A 12456-nucleotide genomic window follows, 5' to 3' on the forward strand; every position below is an offset into this window, starting at 1 on the left:
TCGGATCAAGTCGAAGGTGCTGATAGCAAGGCACAGACATCAGATGTTGGTGTAAAGAACAGATGAGATTGTATCCACTTATTCATGGCTTTTCATTCAATTTCATGAAAGGAGATAGGAAGACATGTCGAAGGCAAACTCATTCCCTGTGCTCATCTTTGTGAACTAAGATACAGTTCTTGGCGGCATACAAACTCGGTCCTGATGGATCCCTCGTCTCCATTTTAATGAACAAAGCAGAAGAGAAGACAAAGATTGTGGAACTGAAAAGAGACCTAACTGAATTAGCCAACACACACACAACTTGTCTTTTCTATCACAGTATGCAAAATGATGCAAATGACTTGTCAATATAGAGCAATTTGAGATGAAAACCAGCACTAAAAAGGAAGAGGAAGTTGCAAACAACTTGAGTTAATATAGAGATGGTAGAGATTCTGGCACGTAGGGCATATGTCTACCATGGAACAAGGAGGAGGAAGAAGAAAGCAGCACGCGTGAAGATAGTGCCAAAACCATCCGAAGAGTATGCACTCTATCTGTAGCTCAGATAGGAAATCAGTGAACAGTTTTGTTGCTATCTGCAGATCTGGTTGACATATCAATGGCTCTTGACTATTTGATCCACAGATAAGTTCTGAATATATTGGGCAGATTTTGAAAATGACAAAAACAAGTTGCATAATCGACCTGCATGCAAAATCATTACCTGCATATTCTGCCTTTTCAAAATTATTGCATTGTTTTGGAATTTTAGTTGCATCTAAAAGATGCCACTATGTAGGTGTTAAAAGTATATAAATTACATTCTGTATCAGGGGGCTGCCATTTACCGCGTGTTTGGGCCCAATAAATGGTTATCCTATTCGATATCTTTTACAGCATCCTGCAACATAAATTAACACAAAGCGAGTTAATGTCAATCGTCAATACATTTCCTTACAATTTAAGGTACAGAAGGCATAAGCAGAAATATACATGATTAGTTATCAATTTTTTATTGTAATTATAGTTCGTCCAAGGTAGTTCACACTCTACATCAGCATCAAGCTTTATTTTCATCAAAGATCTTGGAAGTGCCAACTCATCTTCCAATTAGTTTTGAATGAAGCATAAACTAGATGACCTTTTGTTAGAGCATTGTACTTCTTATATTCTGGTTATGTACTACTCATTGCCTCACATAAATTCCCAGGTATGAGAAGATGCCATTTACACTAATCATACCAGAGAACTGCCCAAAAAGATACTGATCCACAAGGGCGTGTAGATAGCAAAGAAGATAGTCACAGTACAGGACCAGTGCAAGACATGAAGATTCAGCTATGAACGTTCTAATAAGAAGACAATAAAGTACTAACCAAAATTCATGTTTTCTGCAAATGTGTGATGCTTGTTGACAACTTCATACATGGAACTTAGGTAGCAATTGAACCAAAACTGAGAAAGCAAAGAATGGAATACGTGGATTGCGAACCATTTTTAAGCATATATAATGTAAATTCCATGAATATGCTCAATGATTTACGAGCCCAGTGTTTTCTTTAATCACTAGACGATTGATATGACACTTATGTCAAATATCAAGATGATTCCTAATCTCCAGGACATTGGAGTGCTGCGCATATACTTAGAACAATGTTATGTGAATCCTCTATTTCATAAAAGAGATGAATCTCCAAGCTGTAAATGGATTCCAATAAGATTTAGAGCATATAGATAAAAATTCTTTATGGCGAGAAGCAGACTAAGACTACACTCACTGAAAAGAAACAAGGAATGCAATTTGCCGTCATATTTTGTTTCAAAACATTTAACTGACTAGGTAGTACATAGTAAGGTCTAGGATATGGAGTTGTTACCTTTGCAAGACGAGTAACATAAGCTGCAGCAAGGGCTGTAAATAACAGCCCTATGCCAAGAGTCAGTAATTGACCATTTCCCCCTAACAACCCCACATCTGACTCCTCTTGCTGCAAAATGAGAAGTTAGATAAGCCATCTTCTTGGGAAGCATTAGGTGACATTGAAAAAATAAAAATCATTAATTGCCAAATGCAATTTGTTAATGTGAAACTTCCATTAGTATCATAGAAGAATATTCCTAGTCACAGCTAGAAGCCTGCTGCTGCTCCAGGTAAGTGTACAACATACAATTTTTACATGAGCTTAGTAACAGGAATCTTGCAAAGTCAATGTTGTCCTGTACCACAAGTATAAAAACTATGTCTGGGCAAGAAGTCAATGTTGCCCTGTACCACAAGTGTGTACGACTTGCTCATTCACAGAGTTAAAACTCTCCAACGAATGCACAACATGCATTTTCACATGTTAAAGGACAGGAACAGCTTCCCTTGTAGTCAAGCTGGATAAAAGACAAATGGCACATTGGTAATAGACAACTGAAAAATGAGACTTTACAGGTGGTGACAATTCAGCTAGATTGTTCATATTCAGTGCACATGCAAACAAGAATTATCATTTCACACCACCATGGCATGTTGATACCCCTTCGACCCTCTCACAACCCTATGCCAACCAATATAGGCAGAATTTTATTTTCGCAAATGTTCACGTGTGGTGACATATGTTTAGGATGGCACATCCACATCAAGCTGGAACATACAGATCAAAATATGACAACCCGTGCAAGCAAACATATGAATGCTAATATTCCACATGACATAACCGTGAATTGTTGCTAGAAAACTTCTATATGAAAGTTCGAAAGTAAATAATAAGCCATCCTATCTCAGTCATATAATACAAATATCACTAGCAGACATGAGCATTATTTTGAAGAGTATCATATCCTATGAGCAACTATTAGAAGTCAGCATATAAATAAAACAATACTTTATAAAAGAACTTCTGGTGGATCCTGAAACATGATATAGGAAAGGGTATGTATCTATGTAAAACCATAAACTTCACAAAAAAAGTTTGTAAATTCATACAACATGGAAAAAACTCACAATTATGGCTCGCCCAAATGCACCAGCACTAACATAAGCCCAAGTCCCTGGAAGCATTCCCAACCAACTATAGAAAAGGAAAGATAATTATTAAGTTGCTCAGTAAAAGAAAAAAATGTTTTGAAAACTCCTGCTTCCTAGTTGTTAAAGCATAATGCAGTTGGTACGTCATGTTCAGCAACCTTAGTTCATTCTGCAGTAAATACCACCTGGTGACACTTTTTGTGCTCAATTACAAGTGAACTTGTGTACACAAAAATATCACAGTTACAAGAATCCCAAAAAAATTTCATTTGAAAGTAATTTGTCATCAACTATGTTCAGGATTTCAACATACTTCTACTTCCTCTCTGATTAAGTTCTCATTTTAAACAATTCACAATATGTTGTGTCTACAGCTTATAGAAACACAGGGCAAAGTCCAGCATATGCAAGCACAAAACGAAGAAAGATGCACAACTGACCTTCCCAGCACATAAGGAACAAATTTCACCGATGTCAAGCCATATAAATAGTTCCCTAGAGAAAATGGGAGTAAAGGACTCAAACGAAGGAGTGTAACAACTCTAAAACCATTTTCTCCAATTGCCTTATCAATTGCCAAAAACTTCTTATTTCCTTCGACCAATTTAAGAATGCGCTCCCGTGCAAAATACCTAGCAATAAGAAAGGCTACAGCAGCAGCAACCTAGAAAATCAAGGAATTGATGGTGAGAAATTGCAGTTAATGATTCTATTTCAACAAATCACCATGAACAAAAATTATCGAAGTAAAGAAAATTACCGTCCCACTGATTGAGACAATGATGGTGCCAGTCAAGCTCCCAAATAGAAGTCCAGATGACATGGTTAAGGGGATTGCTGGAATTGCCAAAATCTACAACAAAAGTGATTCAGAGTAAGGATGAAAGAATAAGACGTCAAAGATTAGTACCAAAAAACCATATTGCCTTGTTCTCTGCTTCTAAAGTTCCCAAGAGAGTTTATACAATAATATCAAAAAAAGGGTACTAAGGTATACGTCCAACAAGACCTATTTAGATAAAGGACTATCATCCTCAAAACTTGTCGAACAAGTAGTATTACTAGAATTGGTTCTGCTAGCTCAACACCTCAAAATCAGTCCTCACAGACTGAAGCTAAATTTCCAAGCTGACATCGTTAATGACTAGAAAGTAACTTTTCAAAACCAAAATAGACATTAAAGTTCCTGAAGGAGTTCAGAATCAATTTAGGTGTAAGAAGGGTGTGGCTTTTTTTTTTAACTATCATCCATCAAGTTTCATTAATGACTAGAAAGTAACTCTTTAAAACCAAAATAGACATTAAAGTTCCTGAACGAGTTCAGAATCAATTTAGGTGTAAGAAGGGTGTGGCTTTTTTAACTATCATCCATCAAGTTTCATTAATGACTAGAAAGTAACTCTTTAAAACCAAAATAGACATTAAAGTTCCTGAAGGAGTTCAGATGCAATTTAGGTGTAAGAAGGGAGTGGCTTTTCTGATTATTATCCATCAAGGTCCATTATTAGAACCTGTTCTGCTATGTCAACACCTGATATCAGCCCTCCTAGATTAAAGCTAAATTTCCTAGCTAAAATAGAAAAGGAAGATGGGATAAAAATGACATTGATAAACATAGTTAGCGACTGAGAAATAATTATTCAAAACCAAAATGGAGACTAAAAGTTCTTCACAGAGTTCCAAGTCAATTTAGGTATAGGAACATATGGATTTAGTTTTTCCTGTGTAAGTGATTTTTTTCTGAGAAAAAATCAGTAGTTAATCTCACCTCAAGTCCAGCATAAACAAGAATAAATAAAGCATATCCAGCAGGCCCATAACCTGGTTACACAAACCATTAGAAATGTTTCAACATTTGTAAGCAAGAATCCACTATTATGCTCTCTGAAACAAATCTTGAATGGCTAATATATCAGGAAGTACCAGATACTGCAATATGATATTTCTAAAACAGGTTCAAAATGTAGAAGCATATTCAGCAAGAACAAATATACACATATATATGTAGAAAATGTTCCAATGGTTCTAAAAGAAACAGCATGGAAGTGCTTAGTTGCAACTCAAAACACTTCACAAACAGATGAAAAAAAAAAAGCAAGTTGCAGAAAATGTTGGGTGAAAAAGAAAAATCACATGAAGCACACATTTCTACCTCTGGTATCACATAAATTTATACTAAAATTCTAGTGGTGGCTATCATCGGTGTTGCAGAGTCAGACCAAAGGCTTGATAAATTCAGCAGACCTAGCAAAAAGCACCTCATGAATGAAATGATAACCTAATATACGCAACATTTTTTTCCTAATATTGCAGCAAAGGGGCTTTATAGATAAGATGCTACACACAAGCCATGTTTCTTCGGCATTACTTATGTCGCTAGATTGCATTAGATTGTCACAGTGCCCTGTACATTTGGCCATATTTAACCCAAGAAACATGAGTCTTTTGTTAGATGTGCATAGTGTACATATAAGGCCTTGGCTTCTTGAACAAGAATTGGTAAAGAATGAGCTGCACAATATTGACCTACAGATCACCACTATACAAATCCCAACAATATTATTCGCAGAGCAATTGGACTTGTAAAAAACTTTGGCATTTTGATTTCTTGAAATTTGTTTACCAAGTCAACCTAGTAGCAGATAGTAGATATAGCATACGATCCAGAGCAAGTAGTACTTGAGCAAGCTTGAACCGAGAATTCAGAAGATCATATCCAACGGTTCACTAATAAATAACACCTTTCGAAATGAACAGCAGAGACGAACCAAATTCCACAGAACCACATGGATCCAATCAAATTCACCAAAGAAAAAGAGGGAAAGAACGTACCATCGATGAAACCGGAGAACTGAGTAAGGAAAGCATTAATCTGATCTCTGTACAGGTATCCCACGGTCCCGAACCCCCCGACGACTCCAACCAAGAGAAGCCCGGCGAGGACGGTCCCCTTCAGGGCGGCGTCGCCGCCAACCTCCCCCTCGCCATCATCCGAGAGGCTTCCGTCGTCCCTCCCCTTCCGGTTATCGAATCTGAGGTTCTGGGGGACATTGGTGGCCTTCCGGAGCGCGACCTTCTTGGACTCCTTGAGCGAGGAGAGGGGCCGAAAGGAGGGGATGCGGCGCGGCCTGATACTCGAGAGGGAGAAGAAAGAAGAGGAGGAGGAGGAGGAGGAGGAAGAGAAGTGAGGAGAGAGGAGAGGAGAGGGGGCGGGGAAGGAGGAGAGGCATGGCCTCGTAGAGAGCATTGTTTAGATGTTGGGGATTGCCATATAGCAAAGAGAGGAGGAGAAGATGAGAGTAGCTTTATTTTTTAAGCCTTTTTTTTTCTCTCTCTCTTTTTTTATATTTGCTGTTTGTTTGGGTGATAAGGGAGGCTTTGGAATCGGAGATCATGGTTCGTCCACCTGGCACCGTCTTGATCGACACGTTGGTGGGAGACCCGTGTGTGGTTATTTTGTGACTGATTCATTCGTTTTGATGGCGAAGTCTACTGGCACCGAACCAACTGCTCCCTTTTGACCCCCAATCAAAATATAATTAATGTTTATTGTTTTATCTTATATTTCGGTGATTGAATCAAAATTTCTCTTCAATTTTTATGAAGTTGAGTCACTAAAATTTCTTATCATTGGTTCTCCTCCACTAAAATTTCTTTTTTTTCAAAAATAAAAAATACCTATTAATGGATATTCTCTTTAAAAAGAAGAAAAGACAACGTAATTTTGTTATTTTTTTTATAAAACATATAATATCATTTAAACTTTTAACAGATTTATCAAAATGTTTTTTTAGGTGTAAAAATATATAGATTTTTTGATACCATATCAAATGTTTAAGATGAAAAAAATATTAACCGATGGATTTATTTCTTGCGATAGGAAGAAGGATTGCCTTAAGGGTTGTCCTAGTGACAGGAATTACTTAAAGACTCTTTGTCAGAAACAAAGAGCCTCGCCACGGACATGAGGCTTCTAAAATATTCACCTTAAGGGTTGCCTGTGAGGGCATCAATCGTTGCTAGATTTTTCAGAAGATCAATACAGTGCTCCAGTCATGATGGTTGAAGTTGGCCAAATTGGGCATTGTTATTTTCATGTGGTGTCTCTCACCCTGGTAATAAGAACCAAGCTAAAATTGATCCTTTTGGGGACCATGAACTTGAAACGGATGGATGGGACAAGCAGGTGAGAACAGTAGTAGAATGAACCAGAAGAAGGTAGCCATAGCCACACAATACCTACTTAACTTGAGGACCGCTTCTTCCCCACTTTGAGGAATCAAGATCTTCTCTGTTTGGTGAAGTAAACCGTAAGCACAAGTTGGAGCTTATAGCTACCCAAACCATTTATACACAGGAGAAGAAATGGTCATTTGACTTTCCTGATAAAAATCCTACCAAAATTTGTGAACAAGAAAACAAAAAAGCTTACCCAACAAAAATTCATGAAGATAGAAAGTTGGCTGACTACCAAAATTTTATGGATGTATTTGTCTGGGTCCGCTTGTGGCTCAAGGTCTATCACTATTCAAATGAGACAGGTTTATCCAAGAGTAAATTTGTGTGATCCACAGGCCATGTATGTTTCATGTACATTAGATGTACATGTCACCCATTTAACACCATGTGAAATTGATGATGCACATTTCTACCAAGTTCAGCTCAGTTTGAGGGGTTACCTTGGCTCAATCAATCATGCATATCCTTGTAATCACATAGTCTTCTCACAAGATTCAGTAACTTCCTCGAATGAAATGTAAATCTTCATTTACATCTCAAACAAACATCATACTCCAATAGTTTATCATAACAGAATCCATTGAGTTGCAGCATGATGCAGCCGAGGGATTGGTTCAGTTCGTAGGAACCTCTTCAGAGTTCATGGCATTTTGTCTCCTATTACCCAAGGTTATCAACTTAAGATTCCATCCCTGCATATTAAGTGCTAGCTTATGAAACTGACTACACAGGTTAGCATGCAATTCTTGTCGAGAAAGTTGAATAGGAGACTTAAGAGCTTTGATCACAAAATCTGCTGCAAGACTGATCTGCAAAGTGAAATATGAAATATAAGTTCACAAAGATCATCTATAGTAAATGAAGGTGGTAAAAGAAAACCATGTACAAACTTTAGTCTTTCAGTGTAGGTTTATGGTCTTGTTTTCTGCTTTGTTCAGCAATATTGTCACACAGTACATTTTGCAAAAACATGAACCGAACCATGCAATGAATGTCAAGAGACATGCATTATAGGGAAACCATATTCTGATAGTGAACTCCAGAGGCTCACTTAATTTTCAAACAGATAAATGTCTTATATCTATTAAATATGTCATGCTACAATTGTACATAATCATTACTCTAGTCGTCACTTATGTGTCTGATAATTTAGAAGCTCAGAGTATTCATAACATAGATAGCAAGCATGGTTCAGAACTCAGACCAATAATGGACAAGCCAAATGATTACCTGATATAACACAATTAGAAGCTCAGAATATTCATAATATAGAGAGCAAGCATAGTTCAGAAATCATACCAATAATGGACAATACAAGGGGAACTTCATCTCACTCTTTGAAACAATGACTCAGCAAATTCACAACAATCCATCACTTATACAACAGGAGAAAACAACAGCCCTCTTAGGAACAACAGTTCCACTATGCCCCATCAGAGAAAATGTTATATCAATGTGCTTTCGAATAACATAGGGATTTCATCCATTATCGAGTCAATTCCTTCTTTACACTAACGGTAATTTAGCTGACAATGGTGTTCTGTTAATCCCAATTATAATCAATTATGATGGTCTGCCAGAAAGGTGAACATTTGATTTGTATAAATAAAACAGTATTAAGAAGTTGGTATGTACTTCATAATTAAAACCACATAAACAATGATAGAGTAGAAAGCAATATTCAATAAAACTAATCACATAAAAGTAGTCATTTCACTTCTTATTCAGGATAAGATTTAAATCATGATGAAGTTAAATTGAACACACAAATTCTGTCTTTGGCTTTGATATGGATGACATCAGTAACAGATGGATGCAGTTTATCAAGTAAATTTTCAGGCATAGATACTGATGTAGTTCGAGGAATTTATCACACGGTTATTACTTTTTTTTGTATCAGATGGAGGCAGTTAGCAAGTAGATTATCAGACCTAGATTCTGGTGTACCTCAAGGGCATCTTCGGCACCTGTGCCAGACCCACGTTCATTTCCCAAGGACTCAAATAATCACTGGCCAACTTGCATATGTGGTTACAAGAGAGAGCTATCTCAAGACAATTTAGATGTGGCAGAAAAAATCATGTGCCTATATCTACTTAAAAAAAATTAAATGTAACTTCCAAGATACACAGCCTAGAAATGCAAAACATCTTCCTTAGATACATCCTTCTGATCTGAAAGCTATATTTTATATACCCTTCTGTTGTCTACACAGCAAAGCAGATTAAAAGAGCAAGATGTTGCTTCCTTGGACTTTTCAATATAGAAACATAGGTGGATGGAGCACATCAAGCAAACTAGCCCTCCATCACTAAGGAAGAAAATGTATTCATAAGAATGCAATAGTGGCCAATAGAAATGTTATCATCATTGTCTACCCCCTTGTGACATTATGGTACTAGTGGCATATGTCCAAAATAGTCATAGTGCTACAGAAATGGCAATGAGGTCGATCATTGTGAGCTCAGGAAAAGATATAGAAAGAGAAGGAATCATTTTGTGAAATAGAATTTTTTTTATAAAATAAAAAAGATAATCATATTTACCAGGAAAATAGAGGGAAGAAATTGTAGCAAACCAAATTAATTATATATTAAAGTGGCCATGAGGTTCATCTTTGTCAGCTTAACAAAACAGAAAACAAAAAATCACCAAAATGGAGGAGCAACAGTATGCATGAAGAAGAAGAATAGCCTTGTCAAGCAAACAAAGGGGGAAAAACTACATTACTGTGAACCTAGTACCTACGAGATTACAAGTATACCTATATCACATCAACAATTTGATTTTGTTATAGCAAGATAAGCCCTGTATAAGTTCACCGAGACAGCCTAATATGTTTTAGAATTTGACACATATGTGAACCAAAAAAGAACTACCATATGACTCCAAAACTTAATAATGAAGAAATAAGCCTAAAAAAGAAATGAATTTCTATTCTATAATAAGCAAGTTAAGCTAAAATGATATCTTAGGAGTTCTAAAACATAGTTTATTAGGACAAGAACTGCATAAGTTAACATTATGAAAGAACAAGGACTTTGACCAACATTAACCACTTATGAAATTTAATGTGAAGCTCATACTTCAAAGAGGTGACGATCGAGAGGCAATATTCTAGATAAATAATTTACCATAACACACAAACATAGAAATAAAGATAGTCCAGGCAGCCAAACACCATATTTTTAGCTTAACATAAGTACCATGCATATGTATTGTATATAACATCGTTATATCTGTATTTTAGCTTCATATAAGTAATTAAAGGAAAAGATTGTATATATCTAAGTTCTAACAATGTAATAGCTAGGAACCAGGCCTTTTATATAAAACCATAGACTAAGTGTGAGTTTTACAACACATAGCAACACATAAATCAACCTAATTTACATGGCAGGAAAATCAAATCAGCATCTTTTCAAAAGCACAAGATTTGTAAGCAAACTCAGTCCAATCAATTAGCTGCCTGTATTTATTCACTAGGATGACTGTAGTGAGAATATTCCATGTGCTCAACTCCTTAATATTTGCCATTGACTATCCAAATTAAAAATGAGATTGTAAATACTAGTGTTCCTTGCACTAGAGAAAGAAGCTTCCACAAGTAATTAATTGATCGTGGTTATCTGGACTCAGAGTTACAAGGGCTATGATGATATTTGCTTGATTCCTGAACATTAAGCATTTTTATTGTCAAAAAAATCTGAAATTGCAAATGCTTGTGCTCTTGCACAATTGCCTGGTTTTCTCCAGAAAAGAAAGAAGCTTCCACAAAATATTAGTTGATTGTGGTCAACAACAATGATAAGCATATCGCTTGTACTAAATGCCTGATAAGCTATTATAAACTATACTAAAGACAATATTGCAAATTCTAATGTTTCTTGCACTTTCCTATGCGCTACTACTCACGAGAATGCTTGTAGAACTGGTATAAATCTATTATCATTAACTAAATCCAAAGTGTTCAATTCTACAGCAGATTGCAACTTTAAAAATAAATACAAAGAATACTTTTTTATGTGATTCATACCGACAACGATGCGACATTCAGCATTGACTTCGCGATCGGCAAAATGCAAAACCTGAATTAAAAAAAAAAACAATCATAGGAGATAAATTACAGGGTAAAGAAGCGATAACACTCCTAGTATATCAGAAACAGCGGCAAGAAGAGCATACATTCCTCGACCACCAGCTAAAGCTTCTTCTGAAGGATCCTTCCACTCATCGAAGCTGTAAAATAGGAAAAATTCATGAAATCCGTACATCCACGAGACCAATCTTGACACGATCATGGATTCTTGAAGTGTCGAGAAAGGAAACCCTAGTCTAGAAATTGGCATAAGAAAAGCTGAAGGGGAGCAGTACACCCAACCGTAGCGCCTGTCGAACAACAGGCGTTTCGTAGGCCGCCGAGTCGGCAACGGTGGCCTGGTGGACGGCCCCGAGGATGTCGTCTCCATTATCGCTTCGTCCAGCACGATAACAGAACCATAAGAACGACAGATACGGCCTCATTCCGTCGAGCTTCAAGTGCTGTTATCACCACGTGACTATGCACGTGATTAAGCGTCGGAGATGACGTGAAACATTATAATTTGGTAATTTACATTTTTCACCCGTGTTGTCGGGTCGGATCCATATCGGATGCGGATGTAGACGGAATAAGCGGATCTCTTACTCCTAGGAACAACTTCATAGTTTCATGAGCCCACTATAAAAGATCAATAATATATTATAAGTGCGGTTTAATGGTCGAAAATTATAATTAAAAATTATAATTTTCAATTATAATGATGCGACTGTCATTGCTATCCTTCAATTATTTGTTGGGCTGACAGCTCATATTCAGCCCAACGTGGGTTTTATCAGCCCACGGTCTACACCCCCTCTTAACATAATCCTATATCAATATAAGGGAGGTGTGGTAGTTGCGTTTTGATGTAAAGATGGTTGCATTTTTTGGGCAGACATCAAAACAAGAGAAAGATAAAAAGAAAACAAGGACAACGCAAAGAGACTGTTCTCAATCATCTAGCAGCGTTCTTATCTCAAGTTAGATCAAATCTACAGTAGACTCTTGCTGTGATTACTTGGGAAGGTTTTAGATATTATGGACAGTAGCGTGATCATTGTATCCAATTATTCTCTTGTGATTATTGCTAGGGTTTAGGGCAAGAGATTAAGATTTATATATTTATTATTCTTATAAT

The 12456-nt window shown here is 36.7% G+C and overlaps 2 protein-coding genes across 2 annotated transcripts; both read right to left on the minus strand.

Moving 5' to 3' along the window:
- Window positions 1-691: 691 nt before the first annotated feature.
- On the minus strand, window positions 692-6302 carry LOC135640547 (uncharacterized). The gene is made up of 7 exons (XM_065155081.1): window positions 5831-6302; window positions 4767-4819; window positions 3759-3851; window positions 3439-3662; window positions 2975-3041; window positions 1863-1973; window positions 692-886 (listed from the first exon to the last, which is right to left on the minus strand). The coding sequence occupies exons 1-7, from the start codon at window positions 6243-6245 to the stop codon at window positions 863-865; spliced, it is 987 nt and encodes a 328-aa protein (XP_065011153.1). The 5' UTR covers window positions 6246-6302; the 3' UTR covers window positions 692-862.
- A 1376-nt stretch (window positions 6303-7678) lies between these two features.
- On the minus strand, window positions 7679-11773 carry LOC135640548 (uncharacterized). Its single transcript, XM_065155082.1, has 4 exons — window positions 11619-11773; window positions 11423-11476; window positions 11274-11325; window positions 7679-8046 (listed from the first exon to the last, which is right to left on the minus strand). Exons 1-4 carry the CDS (start codon window positions 11759-11761, stop codon window positions 7852-7854), a joined length of 444 nt encoding a protein of 147 aa, XP_065011154.1. The 5' UTR covers window positions 11762-11773; the 3' UTR covers window positions 7679-7851.
- Between the last annotated feature and the right edge of the window lie 683 nt (window positions 11774-12456).

This window comes from Musa acuminata, chromosome BXJ3-6, assembly GCF_036884655.1.
Source record: "Musa acuminata AAA Group cultivar baxijiao chromosome BXJ3-6, Cavendish_Baxijiao_AAA, whole genome shotgun sequence".
Taxonomy (NCBI): domain Eukaryota; kingdom Viridiplantae; phylum Streptophyta; class Magnoliopsida; order Zingiberales; family Musaceae; genus Musa; species Musa acuminata.

Coding starts and splice junctions, on each gene's coding strand:
- LOC135640547 (XM_065155081.1), bottom strand. CDS start 6,245: ATGCTCTCTACGAGGCCATGCCTCTCCTCCTTCCCCGCCCCCTCTCCT. Junction 3,663..3,758: donor TTGTCTCAATCAGTGGGACG/GTAATTTTCTTT, acceptor TTGATTTTCTAG/GTTGCTGCTGCTGTAGCCTT. Junction 3,042..3,438: donor GTTCCTTATGTGCTGGGAAG/GTCAGTTGTGCA, acceptor CCTTTTCTATAG/TTGGTTGGGAATGCTTCCAG.
- LOC135640548 (XM_065155082.1), bottom strand. CDS start 11,761: ATGAGGCCGTATCTGTCGTTCTTATGGTTCTGTTATCGTGCTGGACGA. Junction 11,477..11,618: donor GTTGTTCGACAGGCGCTACG/GTTGGGTGTACT, acceptor CCTATTTTACAG/CTTCGATGAGTGGAAGGATC. Junction 8,047..11,273: donor TGAATGTCGCATCGTTGTCG/GTATGAATCACA, acceptor TTCACTTTGCAG/ATCAGTCTTGCAGCAGATTT.